Here is a 23,002-nt window from a genome sequence, read left to right as displayed (position 1 = left end):
TATTCATATTAAAACCTTCTAACTGCAACTTCCACAAGACCCATGACAAAATAAAAACATAAGCAAAGGAAATTAATTTTAAAAATAATAACACTTCTTTATTAAGTCCAAATATTAGAAAAGCAAGTAGTTCTGCAGTTTTTAAGTAAGGAGTATTCCAGCACTCTTGTGTCAAAGGTGGCAGAAGAACAAGTTCTGCTCCTACTTTATTTAGGATTTTTTTCCATTGATTTAAATAGAAACATTATTAAACTCACTCAAGAACATACACACACACTGGAAAAGGTAAGCCACTAGGCACATAACTTTGCTACTAGTGTATACTGTATTTCTCTTTTGGTCTAAGAATAAAAGCAATTCTTCAGTGAAAATTTGAGGAGGATTGCCTAGCCTGGGCAATTCCCCAGACTACTGATAGAAACAGAATTGCAGTAACAGTTTTGGCTTGTGGAAGGGAAAAAAACCCCACACCAGACCTCACAAATATAAAATGGAATATTCACCTAGTATTTAGAGTACGTAGACATGTTGCACCAAGAGATGATTTGTTAACTGGCATTTACAACACTGCTCAGACACCACGATTTTTAGCACTCTCAAGCTTAGCATATTCAATAAACATACACGCACCAGAGAAGTATGATTATGTCAGATTATCTGAACAGTTCTGCATAGTAATAATTTCCACAGATGAATGAAATCATAGCATCCACTCATACTGCATTTTTCCATAAAGCCTTTTTAAGGAAGGCTGGCCAGAATTCTACTTGAGTTTTTTCTTAGTGTAAAAAACAGCAAGTATAACTTCTGATTTTTTTTCCACTAACTCTAAAAAATGCATTTCTTTAGAGCAACAAAAGGAGGAGGAAGATCATGACATCTCAAGGATATCTCTGCTTTATTTTCCCAAGTTAAATGCCCATTACCAAGATACCAAGCTGGCAGAGCCTGGCTCATCAGTTCATAGAATTACAGAATCATTAAAATTGCTCCCAACTGTACCTGTCTGTTATTAAATCATTTCCTTTCAGGTACTTATAGAAAGTGATATCGTCTCCCCTCAGCCTCCTTTTCTCTAGGCTGAACAATCACAGTTCCCTCAGCCACTCCTCATAAGACTTGTGCTCCAGCCCATTCACCAGCTTCATCGCCCTTCTCTAGGCATGCTCCAGCGGCTCTATGTCATTACTTGAGTGAAGGGCCCAAAATTGAACACGGTATTTGAGGTGCAGCCTCAACAGTTAAAGGCTGGGTTCTGCTTTACAGATTTAGGAGATGCTTGCTTCTGTAAACATTTCGGACCACTGCAGCAAGACTGCATCATGTCATCTAACAAATGTGGGGTTCTGACCAGAGTAAATGAAGTTTTCCAATGCCCCTGAATAATGAGGGGCAAGTATTTTTCATAAGAGGTCTGAGGAACATAGGTAGATTCTAGTTTCATGTTGGCCCTGCAACATGAAAAAAGTCACTTCAAGTGAAACCTTCTTTAAGAAGTATAATGAAAAGGAAAGCTAAAGAATTTTTCCTGAAAACCTAGCAGAAAAAGAAGTACCAGTTTACAACTCAACACTAAACATTTAGTTAACAACTGCCAGTTTATACATAAAGCAGCTTATTATTTAGAGATGCATGCCCATTCATAGTTTTGTCTGTGTTTAAAAATAATTTCATTAGTGTTTACCCCGAAGGTGGGGGAACACAGCAAGTTTACATGAGACCTGTATCATTCTGCAGCATAGAAAAAAACTGCTTCACAAACATGTGCAAACAGTTCCTTAAATTCACCAGATTACTAATAAACTATGTTTACTGAAGACTGCGCTTCCTAATAAAGGATTAAAACTCATCACATAAAACACAATGGCTTGCCAAGAAATCTCTTGGCAGTTGTGACAGCTATTCACTGAATCAATACTTACTAGTTCGGCATTCTCATGTGATAGGTGACTTTCATAGTCTGCACCTTCAAAGTATATTGTCCATGTGCCTGGTGACCGTGGATGAGGTATTAGTCTACAAAAACCTAAAAAAAAAAAAAAGTAACATCAACATAGTCATGGTATTTTCTCAACAGATTAAATCAAATAGCCTGCCACAAGGAAATGCCAAATAACAATTATCTTTTTATATTCACTAGCGTGTTGAACTTTGCATCTCAGATGCCATTATGCACTTTACTGCCATCTTATGATATAGAGCTTGTAGGTTCCCGGAGACAACTGCTACGTATGAGAAACATATGTATTTAAAAACATGACAAGCTCATAGAAAACTCCCAGACTGCAGAATATTTTTTGTACAAACCAGACTCAAAAGATACATGAAAGACCAAATCACGTTTTAGCATACAAACTATCAGAACTCAGAATAAGACAGCATCACAGAAATGTGCTTTGCAGAGAGTCTAGCTAATCAGTCTCAGCATAAATTTGGCAGAGGTGAAGCTTTGCCCAGACACATTACTTTAATGCAACTATGCAATTAAAAGAGGTATTTTGTTTTCTTTGTTGTTAATTGAGAAATGCCTAGAATTATAAAAAAAAGGAGAGACAGCAGTTGAGGCAACAAACACTGTCTCCAGAATCAGCAACAGTAAGAAACCGCCACCACAGTCATATTATACAACCACTCCCTCCAAATAGATCATCTTTCAGCAATTTCAGCAACACTGATTTACTGCAAACCAGTCTCTCAGCATAATCTAGGGGATACCTAAAAAGTAAAATCTGGATGTATGCATTAGAAGGCCTTGCTTGTAATAGCTATACGCACATTTGAAAAGCAAATTAATTATACCTACTGATTAAAGAATTTATTCTACTAGTCATCTTTAGTCTCTAAGCTACATCCTCTGTAACTCAATGTGCTTTCCAAACAGTTTCATGCCATTTTTTTAAATGCAAGAATATAGCTTTTCTATAAACCAAGCTGGAACCAACAATTACAAAACTTCACTGTAGGATTGAGTAAGTCTGGTTAGTTGATAACTTCCATTGCTTTCCCATGATATTCCTGTGGAAATGTTTAAACAGCACTGTAAGCAAAAAATTAAGACATTATTTAACAAAAAAGCTTCCAATAAAACTCAGTAGCACAAGATAAGAATTGTAACACGTTCATTCACTCCCGATGCTCCGACAGATCCACGGCTTTACTTTCTCAAGTTTAGGTCACTTTCACCCAACAACAAGAGCTCTCTACTTGTCCTCTCTGAAATTTTGTTGACTACAAATTCCCAAACCACACATTCTTACACTGATGAATATTACAAGAACTAATGTAAGCTTGTTTTTAAATACTATATGAAGGCAGCTGATGAATAAAAAAATCTGTCTATTAACTATTTAATTCACATTAGCTTTAAAAGTTGACTATGAAATTCTTGAAGTATTACAAAATTTACATTTTTATAAGTTTTTGCTACTTTACCACAAAAATTTAAAAAGAAAGTTCTAAAGTAAAGGCAAAATAAAGTTTCAGTAGGTACTAGTAACACAGCACTGCTTATTTAGAACCTTGAATGCAAATTAAAGAGACAGGGAGAAAAGATAAGGATTAACAAATCCTGCATACTTTTTCTGAGTTGCAAAACATACGTAAGGAAAAAGTAGTGTACATTTAATTAAAATAAATCTTTCATTCTGTGTTCCCAACACCAAAGAAAAGGTAATTGTAAAACAACAGAAGAACAAACCTCTTTGACAGAGAGGATCTAAAAATTCTTGTAAACCACTTGGAACGTTTCTGACAACATCACAGGAATAGCCATCTTCCGGTAAAAGAAAAGGTAGCTGTAAGTCAGGATCCTCCTCCAGTTGGACTTCTCGGCCATCGCTTCGAGCAAGTTCATCAGCCGTATTTTCTGCAACAGTTACTACGTTCTCTATCAATTCCTGAACAGAGAGCAGAAAGACACTGTTACTATAAGGGGATAATTTTAATTACAGAAAAAAAACAACATTAAAAAAATACTAAATCTGAAAAAAAAAAGGAATCGAGAAAACACATTACCAGATATAAAATTACCAGATATAAAATTTTTTTGGCTCTATTATGCACAATCAGTATGCTGCATTGTTTTATATGCTTAAACCCCATGGATTATGTTGTTACAGAATATAACAGCAGCATTTATTTTTACCTTAATATATTCAAAATTTGTGCTGCATCCTTTTACTTGATATGAGAATTGTATTTAAAAAATACATATATATAACAGAGAACGTTCATGTGCAGAGTAGGAATCACAGGCAACTTTACAATTTAGACACTTTGTTGACTGTATAGAAACACTTCTATAAGACTACATATGTAGAAAGGAAACAGACAACTTGTGTAAACCAGGATTTTCAGCTCCATCAGGACACAAACACAGAAGAACAACGGCACAAACGGTTCCCTCATTTAGAAGTTTTATAGATCTAATTTAATTCTACACTTCCTGGGAGCTCAGCATAATGTGAAGGATCCCCTAAGGCAGGTATCTACTTTGTAAATAACACTGTAGAAGCACAGAACATGAGCAGGATCACTCAAAGGGTGGAAGGGAACTTTTTACATTTGGTACACAACTGTTCCACCTAATATCACAAAATACTCTATGAAACCAGTATACTTTTCACAACGTAGCAACTATGGTTGCTGTAGCACACCGCCTTTTTCTACATTTTAGAGAGATCTGAAAGATTTCAACACAGTGTCTTTTGCTAGATTGTATGAACTGAGAAAAATTAATTCAAAAGTTAACAAAAATGAAATTCCTAACAACTTCCTAAAAAGTAATCATCCAAGCAGCACTTTTGTGTTTCTACATTCTTCTATTTATCCCAAATCACTCAAAAGAGTGTACAATGAGAAGTCTCTCTCCTCAAGCAATTCCTCCATTTCTCTGTTACCTTATACATCACAGGCTGGGCTAAGTTTTAGCATGAAAATATTCAGTAATTAAGTGAAATAAAAAAAAGTTATAGGTAACTTCTTAAAAAGATGTAAGTAGTAATTCTGTGAGCACTCAGTCTCTTCCAAATTGCATTAGGAACCACGATGCACCCCATGTTTGACTTATCACTACATACGAATGACCAGGCAGCACCAATGCTTAGAAGTATCTTTAACTCTAGTATCAGCATTCTTTCTGGAAGAGAACTCACCCCAGAGATACGTAATTTTGCTGACATCAAGGCAGAATTACTACAATTAATTTATCTGAAGCTGCTACAAATACTACATACAGATTCCTTTACTACAAGTATTTGCTTTAGCAAAGATTCAGAAGTGATTTCCACTCTCTTTCTACAGTTTCCAATGGGCTCCCAAGACCATCTTAACCATTTGGTCTTAATCTCATGCCAGTTACACTAATATGCAACCCAAACTGTAAGCTATTTTCAGGTAGTGTTTTTACTTTAAATCTGTGTTCCTCAGGTATGTCAAACAGCAGAGTAAGTGATAGAAGAGACTTACTGTTGGGATGAGTGGTTCATCTGGAGCACAGTGATAATTCTGCAACAAAGCTTGCAGCTGCAGAGAATTCAGTTTAAAGCAAGTACTGTTAATATTTGGAACATCTGCATGTGAGTATTTGTCCATGGTGAGCAATGTGGTTGCCTAGGAGAGGGTGGAAAAAAAAGTCACAGGAGACAAATTCAAACCAGAATGAAAACTTAAGCCTTGTTTCTAAGGTTTTTTTTTTCAGATGAGAGACAGAAAAAGACAAAACAAGAAGTCAGGTTTGTTACAGAAGCAACATAAATATCCCCTAAACATCTGCTAAATATACCTCCTGTGCCTTTAAGATGAATTATACTAAATCTATCATAAAGGAGGCACAGCAATTTTTCAGCTTCTCTTTTTGCCTTTGTTCAGTACAGTAATAGTTCAGTCTTATAAAGAGAAACTGAACAGCATGTTTGCTAAAGTCACTAATTATTAATTTCATATGTAACAATTAATGATGTTGAAAACACATTTTGTGTTTTTGCAAATTACCTCAGTGTTCCAGGACTGATTCACACAAACTACTCCTGTCCATATGCTACTTTCTAGGAACACAGAACATACAAATATTCTCTTTGAATATACAATCATAGGAGAAATGCTAATCAGAAATACACACACTCACCTGCACTATTCTGCTCAGGTGGCAATCGGCAGCCAATTCTAAACCTTGTTTTTCTGCCCAGGCTTCAATATGGCCCAACTGCTGACGAACAATAGCTCCCCAATAATGTGAACATAACCCCGAATCTGGGGCTGTAACTAATCTGTTAAAAAGCCACATGTTGATAAAATGAAACAGCTGGGAGAAGAGCTGAATAGTCAGAGCAGCATTCACTCTACATCGTCGCAACAGGGACATAGCTCCAGTTAACGTATGCAGCACATCATCTACAGAGATAAAACAGAAAGCAAACTATATTCACATATTTCAGAGTACAACTGGTCTAGGTCATAAATAATAATACGAAGACATGTAACCCATGTTGGTGAATGCAGGGTGAAATCTACATTTAAGTTATACAGACTTTCAGAAATAAATATACTGCTTCATAGGCATTCAGGATGGAGCAACATTAGAATTCTGAAACACAGAAACTTCTGAAACATAGAATCATAGAATAACCAGGTTGGAAGAGACCCACCAGATCGAGTCCAACCATTCCTATCAAACACTAAACCATGGCCCTCAGCACCTCGTCCACCCGTGCCTTAAACACCTCCAGGGAAGGTGACTCAACCACCTCCCTGGGCAGCCTGTTCCAGTGCCCAATGACCCTTTTTGTGAAAAATTTTTCCTAATGTCCAGCCTAAATCTCCCCTGGCGGAGCTTGTTTTTTTAATTCCTGAAATGAAAATTAATTGTATACTAAATACTTCCCCCAAACAAGTATATAATTGCTTTTCTCTGACACCTAAATCGCGTGCTTACTTAAGTAAACTCATTTTTCTGTTATTTTTAGTAACACGTTAAAAACTACACTCCACTGTTTCAAGTGTGTATTGCAATTACTCCATAGATAACTCCCCGCAGTTAAATATAAAACTGTACTCAAAAATTTTAGCAAAACTATTTACATTGCATCAGGTACTTAAACTAGAGAACAAACCTCCTGTTTACACATTAGTTTTTAAAAATATTATTCAAATTTCCTTTCATCCATTAATTCACTGCAACATTAGTTAAAACACAATAAGGACTCCCTGTTAGCTTCACCAAGAGCCAACAGCCTTACATGTGTTCAGGTGGAAAATATTAATGTGAGTAGAACATTTATCACCAAGTCTTCTTTTAAGGCCATACTTTCATCTGAAATATCTATTGACGAGAACACCAAAATAACTTCTTCAGCACTGAAACAAAGGACTGTGACTGAAAAAAAGTTATCTAAGACAGCCATCTACAAAATAGATCAACTAACTGAAACTATGACCATCATCTGCCTTTATTCCAGTGTCATTCTGCTACTTTTTCAGGGTTTGTGTCCCAGAAAGTTCTCTATTTTCAGAGTACAGGACACCGAAACCAAAACGATACAACTTTATGTTCTTCCTTCAGTGTTCAACACAGGAAAAAAGCAATTGCAGCAAGCTTAATACCCAGACGACCAGAAAGTATATATGCATTTTGTATACATACTCTTTGTAGTTGAACATGAGTGTAAGTAACAGCCCTGCAGATCATCTTTACTCCAATTATTCAGAATGTCCCTACTTCCTTAACTTTTTCGAACCTTTTATCTACCATTAATCCCTCCAAACTTCAATATTTTTAAAACTTCCCATTTTCTTCTTTAGTCATCAGACTATGCAACGTAGGAGGCTCACTTTCCCCATGAAAAGCACAATGAAGGGTTCGTACCTGAGAGGCTTGTGTGTGAATGGGTTCAGCATGGAAAACAACAAGTGGCATTAGAAATCTGATCACGGTCACGGAAGCCGGGATTACTGACAGTAGGATAGCACACATGACCAGAATGCTCTCATTGACAGCAACAGCTCAGGAATGCTGACATTTGCTGTGAAACACTATCATATTTAAAGTATCATGGCAGGAATCCTTGGCAGGAATCTACAAACCCAGTCAGTTTAACCTTAGTAGCTGGTAAGTACTTTGTCCGATTCTCCCATAGCACCCTTATAGTGAAATTGCTGAGGTAAGGGCTGGATAAGCAGTGATAACGTAGGTAGAGAACTGACTGAACCACTGGACTTGTGGATACAAAGCTCACTTGGCAGTCAGCTAGTGGCTTCCCTCATGGATTGAGTCTGGGACCAATATCGTTTCTGACTATTAATAACCTGAGCAACTGGATGGGGCTGCATTCTCAGCGATTTCCCAGATGATACCAAGCTGAGAGGAAATATTTATATTCTGATATATAGTGTTATTTTTCAGAAGAGCTGGAGAAATGGATTGACAGGGACTTCATGAAGTTCAAAGGTAACTGCATCTTCCTGCATCTGAGAAGGTATAAGCCTACGCAACAGTATAGGATGGGTACCACGTGGCTAGCAAGCAGCCCTGTTGAAAATGATAGACTCTGGTAAGCATCACACTGAATGTGATTAAGCAGCGTAGGTAGTTGTGCTTGAAAGGTAGTCAGCTGTAAATTAAGATGTTAAGTTAACAGTAGTCAAGCTAGCAGAAGAGAGGAAAGCAACCCTTCCTATGCATTCTGCATTTGTGAGACCTTACCTGGAACACAGCATTTAGACTACCAGCACAAGGAATATTGCAACTAAATGGAGCAAGCTCAGCACAGAGCCACCAAGACAATTTTAAGCCGGAAAAAATTACATAAAAAAGGGACAAATAAGAGGATTTGGTTCATCCTGGGGAAAAAGAAGGCTAAGGTCATGGCTCATTGCTGTCTTCATTTACCATCTACCAAGATCCCTCTTGGAAGTGCACAGTGCTAGCACAGAACAACAGTCAAACCAACACAAAAATTGCAACATGGAAAATTCCAATTACACAGATGAAAATTTTCACCACAAGGGTTGTGAAATGTTAGAACAGGCTACTCAGATTTATTTTGGCATCTCCATCCCTCAGTGGAGAATCAAAGCTCAACTGGGCAGTACTCTGAACAACCTGATGCAGTCACAGCCACCCTGAGCAAGATGCTATATCAGATGACAGCCAGAGGTTCCCCTTCAAATTAAATTATTCCATTATTTGTAAACCAAATATAGACCATTTGAATATCACTACTCTCCCTTCTTACCATCCATCCAAAATTGATCCTAATAATTCTCAGTGTTAGGGCAACTTGTAGATGTCACATCGCTGTTAAGAAAAATTCTGTTTATTATAAATTAAATGTATGGTTTAGGAGACAAAAGAAAAGATCGTGTAGTCTAACCTATTTTAGGCCTCTGAGGATTATTTTCCTCTGGATCATCAAGGAATGCTGGCATGTAGTTGTTAAGCTCTGACTGCAGACAATGAACCAGGTACCTGGAAGGGAGGGAGGAGGGGAAATAAAAAAAAGAAATTTTAAAATCCTCTATGTGTTCACTATGAAGGCTTCTAAAGAAAAGATATCTATCAAATTACAAGATTCCTGAAATTGCAGTATATGACTACAGGGAACCAAATACTACTTCCTAAAAGGCCACTGAGATCAGCTCTCCCATAACTTTCCTAGAAATGCTGGAAAAATAATTAGGTTGTCAGGGAAGAAACAAAGCCACTTAAATGCAATATTCATATCACACTTGTAAGCGAAGGTCATATGCTGTCAAGCCAACCTTTGGTTCTATAAGATTACACAACTGTATTCCCAAACAGAAATAGTTTTCTCTGGTTTAAAATCTACCAAGAGTAGTGTTAAAAAAATAATTTCCCTATTCTGAGCCAATACACAAGATCCTGAAATTGCTCTAGTGTTTTGGGTAGACAGGTTTTGATTCTTGTATTTCTCTTACCTTATTTTAACTACAATGAAATAAGAAGCCTCATTTAGTATTCTTTCTCTTCTAATAATTAAATACTTTTAACACTGTCTTTGATAATTCATTCATAATTTTTCTGTTAAGAACTGAAACTAGAAAGGAATCAGATTCTAATCACATATATAAAGGAAAATATTTTGTGGCTTTCTGCAACTCCTCTTTCTGTTTTACTGGTAACACTTTAAATGAAACACTCTCAATTGCTAACATACAAAAACCATGGCAATTTTAACCAATTCAGGTGTATATGTCAGTTGTTACCATGAAATAACATTTTTACAGTAGTTTTCTTTTCTTTTTTATGCTTCTTTTGTGCTTTGTCTTTTTAATATATATTCCACAATTCTGTTACCCAAAAGTTCAATACATTCATTTGAAATCTTCTATAGCATACTTTGTGGAGAATTCACACAGAGCTAAAATTCAGAAATACGCTTTTGCATTCAGTCTGCCCATCATGTATAGGGAAGAATATAGTGCCATCCCTTCCTAGTCACAGAAATATTCTGTCTTCAATAGCTATCTAGTAAATTGTTGCTTCAAGACACCAGCCTAAAACCCTGACCTGTAGCAAAAAGGCATCACTTCATTAACAATTAGTAATTCAGAGGTGCTGTAAAAATAGAAAGACTCTGCCAAAATAGCTACTTGCTATAGCTATTTGCCCATAATTCACCAACAGAGAAAAAAACGTGGGAGTGCATACAAAGTGGTTTGGTGCTTCTCCAGTATCTTTCCTAAGTTCAGAAGGCCATGATAAGGTTTCACATACTGTATTCCCATACTACATATTTCTCTCTAGAGCAATACAGCCCCCTTTAAAGTTAAACAGTTAAACCACGGTTACGTCTCCCAGAGCTGTCATGATATAAAGAGAGGAAAGAGTTATTCTGCGCTATTAAAGTACTATGAAAAGACTATATTTAAAATAGATATGCTACAAGTGAGGGAAGGCTGGGAATAAAGTACTCAGGCTACACTGGGACTTCTCTGAATAGTAGTTTCAGAGACACATTTACTGAAAAATATTTGTTTAACACTGGCTTGTGGGAGATCTAAACACAAACAAAAAGTAAGCCTTCCTCTATTAGCACTGTGCTCAATGTTGTAATCTTTATTAGAAGATTCTTTCCTCGGAGGTCTTCCCCACCCCAAGCTAAAGCCTGTCTTTACGTTTTTAAGAAAAAAATGTGCAAAAAAAATTTTGTGTAAATGCTGAATTTATGCAAACTATGAAAGGAGTAGATTATGAATATAATTAGAAGCCTCTAAGAGTACAACATTCATGACTTGAGACCCATAAATATTTATGCTTCTATAATTATATATTAACAGCAAAAATAACCTTTCCTCACATCTCCATAAAAACCTCAAATGAAGGCAATTAACACAAACTAATTTTAAATAACATATCCCTACAATTTTTATTTGCAGACTCAGCTAGCACAAGAACAGCTAACAGATGAAACTCCTGGCATAGCCACCAGTAATCCATATTCATAAAACAAAGTATCTGTCTAAAGAACTAAGCCCAGCTTCTGTTATAAATCCTCCTTGGATACTTAAAGCACAAAAGTCATTATTGATGTACCTAAAATCTGGCGAAAACTTAAGTTATTCTGAAACCCACATAGAGTATGTCAAGTGAAGCAGAAGTTTGATAGCCTTACTTGAATGCCATTTGAACCAAATGTGCCAAAACATCTTGTGCATCCACAGTAATTCGGCTAAGATCTCGGTCTTGCTTTATGAAATTCAGTAATTCAGATGCATTTGCCATCCAAAATGCAAGTGCTCCAGCAATATTCTTCTGTTTCTGTAAGCAGAAAGAAGCATGAAATAATACAGGGAAAAAGTATTGTGATAAAGCACAGCAGGTTAAAAAGGCTCCAAAAGATAGACCAGTACCTTTGCCCATTTCACCAAACACATCTCAGATACCAGATATTTGCAAAACGTTTACATATAAAATTGCAATTGCTGTAACTTGTAAGTTTGACATTAACATGTACACTGAACATACAAAATTTCTGTTAAATTGCCAATAGCCATATCAATAAAGCCACGGCACAAGCACCTCATTGTACAGTGCCAAGAGCTTAGCAAAATGCAGTATCTGGTAATCTGTGCACTTTTAAGCGCATATTCACTACTGCCCACTGCCACCCTGATACTGTGCTCACTGGTTTTGAAACCAGGTGATTCAGTATCAAGTACTGATCTATCTCACCATCTCCCGACCACAAATGCCAGGCCAGGCAACCTCAGATGAAATCCAAAGAATAGGAACCACAAACAACAAAAGAAAATAAAGGGAAGAAAAAGAACTTTTGTCATTTCATATCCACATTGAAGTGCGTTAAGCAGAAATTATGGAATGCCGTAAAAGTTGCCAAGTCAAAAAAGGATTTTAGTACTGCATGTTCCAGTTGCTGAATGAGTGTTATGAACCGTTCAAGTCCAGCTGTTTGAGTATTGTATTTTGATATGGAAGCAGCATGAGAAACTGAGCTAAGCCGACATAGCTAGGATCAGTTCCCAGCAACATATCCTACCTGATCAACCTGGTCTACCTCCTGGAGAAAAACGGACGAAGGAAATCAAATAGAATAGAAGAAAGAAACTTGTAAACAATCATGATAGCTTTAGAAATCAAACACTAAATATGAAGGTACAACACATGTTCACAGTTATACACAGATGCATTAACCACTAGCTATGATGCAACTGAGCCCCTTTTGAAAAACAAATTCTTTTAACAGGACTAGTAGCACAGCAGCCAAGAACTGAAGTGCCCACATGTCACAATTAAATCCTGGAATGCCCCATACTAATTGACATCCCAGACTAGTTGGTTCTTCCACACTCAGTGCATCACAGAAACAATGCAGAACTTTTTGCAGCCAATGCGGTAACTAGCCATCCTAGTAACAGATCCAGGGAGCTATTTGCTCACACTGCTGCAGTGAACGTGATGTACAAACACACAAAACGGGGCAGAAAATCCCCACCAGAGAAAAAACACAATAGTAAAAACAAACAAAAAACATAAACCACCTAGGACATACTTCACACACAGCTTTTTAAGTAAAGAACAACAAGACTGTTGCAAACAATAAGACAGTAAAATGAAATACTACACTAAGCTTCTTAAATATTGATACATAAAAGCAACAATGAGTTAAGCAAACAAAAAAACCCCACCAGATCTGCTTCTCTATTTAAAAAAACCAGATCTTAGTTGGTTTTGGATTTCTATTCAGATCACTCTCCCTGACATGCAACACAGTGAGCTTCGATGGAAAAATCAGAGATGTTCTTTGCTCTTACTATTGTAATTTTAGTTATAGCTCAAAAAAACAATTTGTCACTGCTTTTTTGTTTCTTCCACCCTTCCAATCAGGGCACTGACAGAAGAGATGTTGCCCCTTCTGAAAAAACCAAACTAAGATTTGCAGAGGTTCAGAAATACTACAAATAATTTAAAAACAAAATCAGGATACAAAATTTGGCTTTTTAAGAGTCACATTTGTATTCCTAGGTTTTTATTGGAAGTATTGAGCCTTCTTATAGACCTATTCCATTTCAAGTCTTCTATACTGTTTACATACTCTAACAAAAAGACTACAGTCACAGACATAATTTATTAGCAAGTACTCCCTGAGTAACTTCAGAAAGCTATCAAATCTCTTTATGATCTAAATTGGCAAAATCAGAATCTAAATCTAATCATTCCCACTACAGCACAAGATTTTGTGCACCTCCTCTCTACTTGTTTGGGTGCCTCTCTCCTCTTGCCTGCCATCTGTCTTCTCCATCTTTCACACCTTCAGATCCCTTTCAGTGCAGTCATGCTTTACAGTCAAGATATACAACAAAGCTACTGTGATACAACAAGTTATGACATGGTAATTTAAATGTAACAAACATCAATATAAACACTCTTTCTACAGCCTATATGACGTAATTTGATTTCGGTTAGCTAGTACTGTTTATACTCCGCTAACAGGTCCAAGCTAATGACGTTTTCCTCGTTAAGCTTTATAATCAATGCATTTCTCTGTTTCTAACCCACTACCCTTCAAATCCACTGAAGTTTACTCTTTCATCACATGTGTAATTTGCTGCCTTTCTTCCAACCCCTTCAGTATGCCATTTAGAAGAAACTCTTCCCAATTTTCTTCGATCTCCAGTCTTCTTCAGTTTATCTACTGCAACTAGAGAACCTCTTTCACAATCCACAAATGCAGCTACCTTGTCAACTTCTTCCCTAAACTTTCAGTTGGAGATCAGATTGCAACTATAGAGACAAGGCTGTAAGAAATGGCCTTTCAAATAGGAGAGTCCAGACAAATACCGGGCTTTAACAGCTTCATGATACTATTGGCAAGATTATATAAAATATGCTTGCATGTAACAACAAAAAGGCTGAACTTGATTTGAGAAGCCCTTCCCAGTAGTGTAAATTATTTTCACAGATAATCTACTTTCTAACTCTGATTTGTTTTCTTTTGTGAGAACCGATGTTTAAACCCACCTCTTCTAGTGGCTACGTGGTTATGCATTTTAGTTCAATACAAAGCAAATGCTTTATCTTTGCTTTCCCATTGTACCCATTTCTTCACCCTAAATCTTTTGCGGATCATTGTTACTAGTTTAGATTAATTACATAAACTGAGTCACTTTCTTTGACGTAGCCCTGTAACTTCCAGGCTATATTTGAAGCCTATCCTTTCATTGTTTACTTTCCATTCTCCCAACTAAATAGCTTATATTCAGGCTCTTTGCATTTCATATTATCCAGTACTGCCACAGTGTCCCATCTGAACTGAACAAACCCCCTCTTCCACAACATGATCATTTTAATAGTGGAACCTGAATATTAATCTTTTAATACCCTTTCGATTTTATCAAATATGCATTTAACCCAGCATCAAGACTGATAGCATTGTGCTAGCTCTTCACTTCATATTCAATCCACCTTTCAACTTCTCATTAGACTCAGAACATACATGAAAGGCTGGCCTTCGTTTTCTCCCTGTGAAGTAACCTCCACACTGGTATTTTCTCCCATTCTTTCTCATGAAAGGTGGAAGCTTGTTGTAGCTGTTTATAGAACTGTCAAATTATAACATTCTCCCTACCAAAACTTCCACTTCAAAACCTGAACAAAAGCTGGACAGTTTTGGTTTTCTGTGACCTTCATGACAATCTTGTTGTTTACTTTCCTCTGTTCTTTTAACCAACTTGTGTAACACTGGTATCCTAAACTCTCTAAAGCAGGTTTGATGTGTTACGCTTGTAGAGCACCTATCACAGAAGGGTCCTTGCTGTATACAGGCTACCATGGCAATACTTATTTGCAACAAATGTGTGTGTTTTAATAAATATAGAAATAAACATTTTCCTTTTTCCTCAGAGAAAAAAACTACAGACAAGAAGTTTAAATAATTAATTCCTTAGTAAGGATACCTGAACTAGCACTCCATTCTCAGGAAATGACCATTACAGTTTATCAACAGTCAAGCAACGCAGCATACTGTCCAATTTCAGACGCAACCTAGTGAATTTTATCCTGCATTCCTACACAAAACAGGAATGTACACGTCTTCATGCTTCGGTGGAAATCTCGCACAATTAACAGCAATAGCATCAGGGTACATAAAAAATATTGCAACATTTGAAAACTCTTATTTCTTTTATAAAGCACGTGCGTCAGCTTGTTTCAAAGAGTCCAGTTTTATTACCACTTTTGCAGTTACAGAAGATGTAACAGGATCAAAATTGAAGTCACATTCAAGAATCAATCAGTGCAAACCACTGCTCTCCATACCGTATTCTTTAATAAGCACATCCAACTTGTTTCACAGGAGCTCAAAGTCAGAAATGCTTGCAAAGACCTTACCATCTTGAGACGACTAAGTTCTTGTCAGAAAACATATCTTTCAGAGCTATAGCCCCTTCCTTGCCTCCCACATTGCTCAGGAGAGTTTCTTACCACTCACACCATCCACTGACAAAAAAAGCAAACCTTCATATGGGTAAATGATACTCTTAACAACAACTGGTTAAGCACCAAGAAAACGACCAAGAAGTTAACTGGATAATCTACCGCATGTATTTAATTTCCTTCACATGTTTTTGTAGAGAAACTCACCTGTATAACTCCTTCCATCATGTTCACCATCTTGTTGACTATTGCAATGACTTTGTGAGTACGCTCAGTAGGAGTCATGTCAGGTCTGTACTGGCTTGACAATACATACCGACACGTCATATACAAAACATACGTAGGTGACAGCTTGAAATGAACTGTTGAACTATTTGTGTAATTTATAATTGCAGATAAGAAGGCATCTTCAGCTATAGAGAAAGAGGAAAAAAAACCATAGTGTAAAACCAAAGTCGGAAAGAGAAACAAAACAATTTAATAACTTGGATCACAGAGTATTTCTTTTTGGAGGAGGAGTAAGGGAGAGGGGAGCAACGTACAGGAATTTGAACTCTAATTTAAATGTCTATTATGCACTCCAGTTACTTTGGAACAATAACAACACACTTCTATATAAAACAAGAAAATCTGGCCATCAAGGACTATTCCCTATCTCTTTGCTGAAAATATACATCTTCAAGGGAACAGGAAAGTGCAAGGTTTCTCTTGCCCATTCTATTCTTACAAAGCTCCCTAATCATAGGAAATTTTATACTAACAAAAATCTGACTTTGCTTACTCGCAAGTCTATTGCTTCTAATATTTGAAGCCTGGACAAATCTCTGGTAGGATATTTTCCTGCCAGATCTGAGACCTTAAAAACACGGGGACCAAGATGACAAGTTTTAAATGCGAATTTAAATTTAATAAGATTTTATATAAAATGGGGTTTGACCAAGATATAATCTATCATCCAAGGAATGGAGAACTGTGCAGAAATAAATGAATTCAAGGTACTGCTGGAGCTGCAGGACTAACAATGTTTCCACAGTTAAATTTGAACATCTGAAGAGATTAAGAAAGAGCTGAAATCTCATTAGAATTTGATAAGTATCAATTTGCCTCAATATCTGAAATGTCCCTTCACCCTGCCCAACAAAATCAGTTCTATTAATTGATTGGCCATCATCTGTTCATTATCCTTTTCAATGTTTACTTAAATTACCTTTATGTTTTCAAACTGACTAGAATATTGCACTACAGAAAAACTGTCAACAGGTTAGTGTTTGTAACTTGACAATTTACTCACAGCTTTCCCTGAATTCAATACTGGCAGGTAGTATCAGTTCTGGTCCATGGGTATCCTGAGATCTGAAGAAAGAAGACAAAAACTGAAACATGCAATCAACATGGGCGATTCCCCTGTAAAATAACGGATTTCTTCAAATACTCTGGTTCCAAGTGCTGACACAACATCTTTCCTCAAAGTGATCTTCTACCTTCCCTCTAGATTCATTCAACCTGTATTTGCCCACAACACAAGAAATTAAAACACAGACTTGAACTGTGGAGTCTGTTTTATTAATGAACATCCTCTTCTGCTCTGTATGGCAGACTGATAGGATCAGGCGGCTACCTGCCATTTACAGGATTGAAATAACAAATGATGGACACATGAAAGAGAGTGAACTAAGCTTCATCTGAAGCACCAGCTCGGTTACAACAAAAGTACTTTGTTATCTTTAACATACTCAAAACCGATGAGACCTTGGTCAACTTCTTTGTCCTTTCTTCTTGTAAGTAGAAAATGAGGTAAAATCTAGCATAGCAACAACCAAACGAGGGTAGGGGCTAAGCTAAGAAACAGCAGTTGTTCCATGAGCTCCAGAATTATGCCCTTACATGAATCGACAGCAGCAATTTTTCTTATCAGTACCTATCAAAGAATTCACAGAGGAGAAAAACCAACACACTAGAAAATTGATTTTTCTGGTGTCTACAAAAGGTTAAGCACATACTGCATTCCTCCCTCAGACAAAAGTGTTAATTAGGCTCTTCTCTGTAGTTAGGCACCTTTTGTCAGGAAATAAAAGCTTAACATCTTCTGCACGCAACAGCCATTTTTAACCACATGTAACACAACAGGTAGCTTTCAACATTCCCCAGCAACTTTGATAAAGAAAGGAATGCAATACAATTATACAAGCCCTATTCTCCTGAGAAATCAGTCTAAAAAGCAGCAAAAAATTTGTTATGCCACAAAACATAAATAGGACACTGAAGGCACATTCTTGGCGTATTTGACAATCTTTGCCTTTATTCAGCTACCACCTGTAGTAAAAATCAACAAGACAACTTAGAAGGCTGATGACAAAAGATCTAACATTAAATTTTAAGATATTAAACCAAAAAAGCTAAGGGTATGTCTGGATTCTGTCTTTTTTTTTTTTAAGAACAAACTTGCAAAAGTCTAACCTAAGGGATAACTCTGTCAAGCTACCTATCTAATGCTTTATAATTACAAAGAGCTCAACAAAACAAAGCTTTTTAAAAGGAGTGTTAAAATTAGGGATCAGGTATCTGCATCCCATTATCTCCAATATCACTAGTCTCATTTCCAAACAAATTCTTTTTAATAGGTCCTGAAGTGTGCTCAAGGCAAAAAGTTATCTTCTTTGATTTCTTATTATGTACTTCCTCATGCTAACCGAGGTTAACTATCTAACAAGCACGTATGACCATAATCCACAATCGAATAGTCGTCATCTTTTACTTCACAGAATCACACCTGTTCCAGTGTTCAATCACTCTCGTAGTAAAGAAGTTCATCTCTTCAGATATTTACACAGATTGGTAAAAGCTGCCCTGAGCATTGTCGTCTCACAGTGATGCAATCCCAGCTCTAGATATCCAGTCATTCTTCTCATAAATATGTTCTTTTTATCAGAACCGATCAAGACGTACTCCATAGAAAAAACACAATCACAGAGAAGCCCAACCTGAAAGGGAGCTTCAGAGATCATATGCTCCAAAATCTTCCGTTGAAAGCAGGGCTTTATTGAAGGTTATCCAGCACGCTGTCAAGCAGAATCTTAGAAATTTCCAGTGAGGGAGGTCCCATGAGTTCTCCAGGCAACTTAGCCCAATGTCCAATTTGTCTTAGGGTGAAGATTCCTATCCCCTGCTCCCTATGGCCAGACAATTTTTCCCTGAAGCAACTCATGATCATTGCCTTTTCACGTCTCACCCTGCGATGACAGTACCTCCATCCTCTCTCTAACCACCCCTGCAGGTATTCAAAGATGGTGGTTAGATCCATCCTGAGCCACCTTCTCTCTAGACTGTAAAATAATCAATTCCTTCAACCTTTCTTCATACATGGAGTTCTTTAATCTTCTAATCACCTTGGTCCAGATGTCCCTCCATTGGACTGTTGCCAGTTTTTCAATCTCTCTTGAACTGGAGGCACCAAAACTGACACAATATTCCAGGTGTGGCCTAGCAAGAGACAGGATAAGTGGGATAATCACATCCCCATATCTGTTCTAGCTGATGCAGCCCAGGACATACCTTGTCTTTACTGCTACAAAGATACACTGCTGACTCAAGTTTAGCTTGGCATACACCAGGACCCCAGATACTTTTCAGAAGAGCTACAATCCAAACAGTCCGACTTCGGCCTACATTGCTCTTGGCATTTTCTGTCTCCTCTCCAGGACTTTATTTATTTTTGTTAAACTTCATGCAATTCTTGTTGCATAGGTCTCTCTGAACAGTGCCTCTTCTCACTGTCCTCTGAGTTTGGTATCACGCTCAAAACTGGTGATAGTATATTCAATCCTGCCACTCAGACTGTCTTCACAGTTACTGAGGAGTATCAGATCCAATACTGACCCTGAGAAACTCAGCTCAAGATCAGTTTATCTTTGAGCCATCTACTGTCACCCGCTGAGCCTGGCAGTTTAGCCAGTTTTCCACCCATCGTGTGGTCCACTGATCTAGACTATATCTTATCAACAAGAATGTTCTGGGAGATTGTGTCAATGCCTTACTAGAATCAGGTGGATGGTATGATGCCCACAGCAATCCCCTCATTACTGTCCAAGATGCTTGATTATGGAAGCCAGTCCAGATGGTCAAGAATGACTTATCCTTGGTAGTCTTATTCAAATGCTTTCTTGTCCTTTGTATGCCTTGAAATAGCTTCTATGAGGACTTATTCTACTTTTCCCAAGGCCTGAGTCAATACTGACTGGTCTGTGTTTTCTTGATTTTCCACTTTGTCTTTTCTGCATGCGGATGAATTATTTGCTATGGTCCAGTCAATCAGTACCTCTGATCTCCACAGACTTTCAAGGACAAGGAAATGGCTTTACAGTTATGTCAGGTAACACCCAGCAACTCTGGATGCATCCCATTAGGTCTTCTCCATTTATAATGGAAAACAGAATCTTTGAAGCAATGCTAGTATTAAAAGGCATTGTCTAACAAGGACTTGAGTCCCCTTGGATGAGCACAAATTGAATTTCAACAAGGTTTTATGAACACATGGAGAGTGAATTGCAAGAAAATGGCACATGGTTTGAAGGCAACGTTTTCCACTACAGCTTTGGAAACAAACTTGAATATGCAGGTCATGAAAAGTGCTATTCTGAAAAAAACGGCCTATGAGCAAATTGGGATAGCATTCCTCTACCTAGTAACAGTCACTGTATCATAGAAGCAAAAACCAAGAAGGTGATGTTATACCTACTCACAAATAACATAACTTTAAAATACAAAAATTGAGAGTTAACTAAAATTCTTGCTCACAAGACTTGCCAACAAAAGCACTGTGGAAATAGGAATGACCCGGTTATTTCCCTCTCCAGAGTAAACTACATTATCTTGCCACTGACAAAGAAAAAATTCAAATAATTACACCTTTTCGTTATTAAATGCATTTCATATGACATGCCTGACCACAAAGGAGCAATGGTGTGACTTGACTTTCAGCTTAGCTTTATAAAAAGAGAACTACAAATAACAGAATATTGAAGCAAATGAATATATAATTCTTTCAATATTCTGAAGATTTTTGATTTAATTGTTAATTCTGAATTTCATTTGGAGTGAAATCTCAAAGAAAATCCAATTTTCCATAGGGAAGACCAGGTAGTTTAAAATATTTTAACATACTGCTTGATCTATCAGAAAAACGTGTCCAGGTTTTTCTGTTGTAAGTAGTACTGGATTAGACATTTCCTACCTGCTTTCCTGTCTGCGGTAATCTTGCTGCTGTTCTATTCTAATCATCGGCTTCACCATTCCTCGTTCAGCTGTGCTGGATGCTGATGATGTCCTGTCACCATCAAGCCTGCTGGTACTCTAATTCAAAACAACAGGACAGGTGCTTAGCGTGCAGACATTGCATTAGCCAGTATTTTTGCTTGGCAATACTAAAACGAAGTGTCAATGCCAGACTTGAAAAGAGATGGGATAACAGAAGAGAAGAACACAAGAAGAACACAGAACCCAGCAGCTCAGCAGGTGTTTTCATCACAATTACACATCAAAGAACACATTTGAAATTCAAAAGACAAGAATGGCCAGCTAGGAGCCCCTACTTGTTACTGGGAGGCCAGAACATAAAATGAAAATTTCAAATGGCTTTAAAAGTTGCTTAGTTATAAATACAAAGAATAAATCATTAATGAAAACTTTGGCTAAAAGACAAAGTTAAACATAAACAGATTTAAAACTGGCTATGCTCCCTGCACCCTGCTTCTGCAATAGTTCCAAGTGCTTACGTTATTGATCCATGCCGTAATTTATACTGTTCAAAAGGAAACGCTGATCTGTTAGCACACGATTTTTCAAGACAGGAAGTGGCAAGTCAAGCTATGCATTTTTTTACGTAAAAGTTTGTTTGTCTTCTTTCAGTGTCTCAAGCTCCTTAATAGGCAGCTTTTAATTTATGATTTCCAATTATATCAACCCTACCAGGCAGGGAAAAATCATGCTGCTTTAAGCAGGAAAATAATTAGTGATTATTTTTTCAGTATGAACAGTGGAAAGAAAAACATCAGTAAAATATGAAGAGCTTCCATGTTTTCTAAGAAATGTCTAGGACTAAATAATTTGCTTTGAAGCAAGAAAACCTAGCAAAAAGTACACCTCAAAACAAGAGTTTGAACAAATTAGTTTTTTCAGCACTGACATGCCAGTCTATGGAGCACTTTTCATCATCAAGTCTCAGAGGACTTTCATTATTACCCCCTATCAAACAGAAAAGTAAACAAGTGATTCACCAGTGATTTAACAAGAAGGTATGCACATTTTCAAACAGTACAACTCAAAAAAAAAATTAAAAAATTCCCAAGCTTTTTTCCCCTAGATCCACTATATGTTTACCTAGTGAGTGTGAAAATAGTATGAGGTATACTGTATAATGTCAGAAACTCCAATTCCGAGCAATTCTGTGGTATTTTAATAGTTGACAAGTGCAAAATATTACTAAACGAATTCCTGTCAGAGGTAGAGACTGAATCCAAGATAAAAGAAAGCATTGTCACAAACAAAGCTACAAAGAAGGGGGAAAAACTGAATCAGAAGTCTCTGGAAAGAAAAAGAATTTGAAGACTAGACAATATATTCAAAAGCTATCAGAGTATTAGTAATACCTACACTGACACACCAATATAACTAAATTTCTTTACAAATACTTCAATTTGATAATAATAGTAACAAAAAATAAAGGGAAATGCATTTCTGGGAGGACTAGTATGTTTCATTCTGCTAAAATAATTCATTCTCTCATTTCAGCTGAGGCATGTGATCATAGCACTAAGGAAAGCATTAAGCATTGTGTTATTTTGCTCCACTCTTGGAAAATGCTAGTCTGGCACAGAATTTATTAACGGAAAGACAGTGCATAAAGAAAGCAAGAAAAGATTATCACCTCATAAAATGTTTATAACTATGACTGCAGAGACAGTTTGTTTAGTCAGTGCATATACAGGAGCTCAATTAAGTCAATAGTCACATCTATTAAGTTTTAAAAGCAGAGTTAAATTGCAATTGAACACCCTGTCACATTTCATACAAAACATTTATTTACTATCACAGTAG

General features: G+C 36.9%; 1 protein-coding gene across 25 annotated transcripts in view; it reads right to left on the bottom strand.

Moving 5' to 3' along the window:
- Positions 1-23,002, bottom strand: part of AFDN (afadin, adherens junction formation factor) — a 121,515-nt gene that overhangs the window by 40,612 nt on the left and 57,901 nt on the right. For 16 of the 25 annotated variants that reach the window (XR_011337004.1, XM_069852235.1, XM_069852213.1 and 13 more), the window contains 10 exons: positions 21,141-21,259; positions 17,202-17,263; positions 16,118-16,323; positions 12,516-12,536; positions 11,631-11,776; positions 9,369-9,463; positions 6,125-6,390; positions 5,467-5,610; positions 3,698-3,896; positions 1,923-2,026 (listed from right to left, as the gene is read on the bottom strand). Coding sequence is in view for 24 of the 25 variants with exons in the window: in XM_069852235.1 (XP_069708336.1) it covers positions 1,923-2,026; positions 3,698-3,896; positions 5,467-5,610; positions 6,125-6,390; positions 9,369-9,463; positions 11,631-11,776; positions 12,516-12,536; positions 16,118-16,323; positions 17,202-17,263; positions 21,141-21,259 (1,362 nt within the window). In the remaining variant the exon portion in view is untranslated. The remainder of the gene's footprint in view (positions 1-1,922; positions 2,027-3,697; positions 3,897-5,466; positions 5,611-6,124; positions 6,391-9,368; positions 9,464-11,630; positions 11,777-12,515; positions 12,537-16,117; positions 16,324-17,201; positions 17,264-21,140; positions 21,260-23,002) is intronic. The other 9 variants (XM_069852216.1, XM_069852228.1, XM_069852217.1 and 6 more) reach the window with 1 other exon arrangement.

The sequence above is a fragment of the Phaenicophaeus curvirostris genome, chromosome 2 (assembly GCF_032191515.1).
Source record: "Phaenicophaeus curvirostris isolate KB17595 chromosome 2, BPBGC_Pcur_1.0, whole genome shotgun sequence".
NCBI classification, from domain to species: domain Eukaryota; kingdom Metazoa; phylum Chordata; class Aves; order Cuculiformes; family Cuculidae; genus Phaenicophaeus; species Phaenicophaeus curvirostris.
This window is presented reverse-complemented; position numbering and strand designations above follow the sequence as displayed.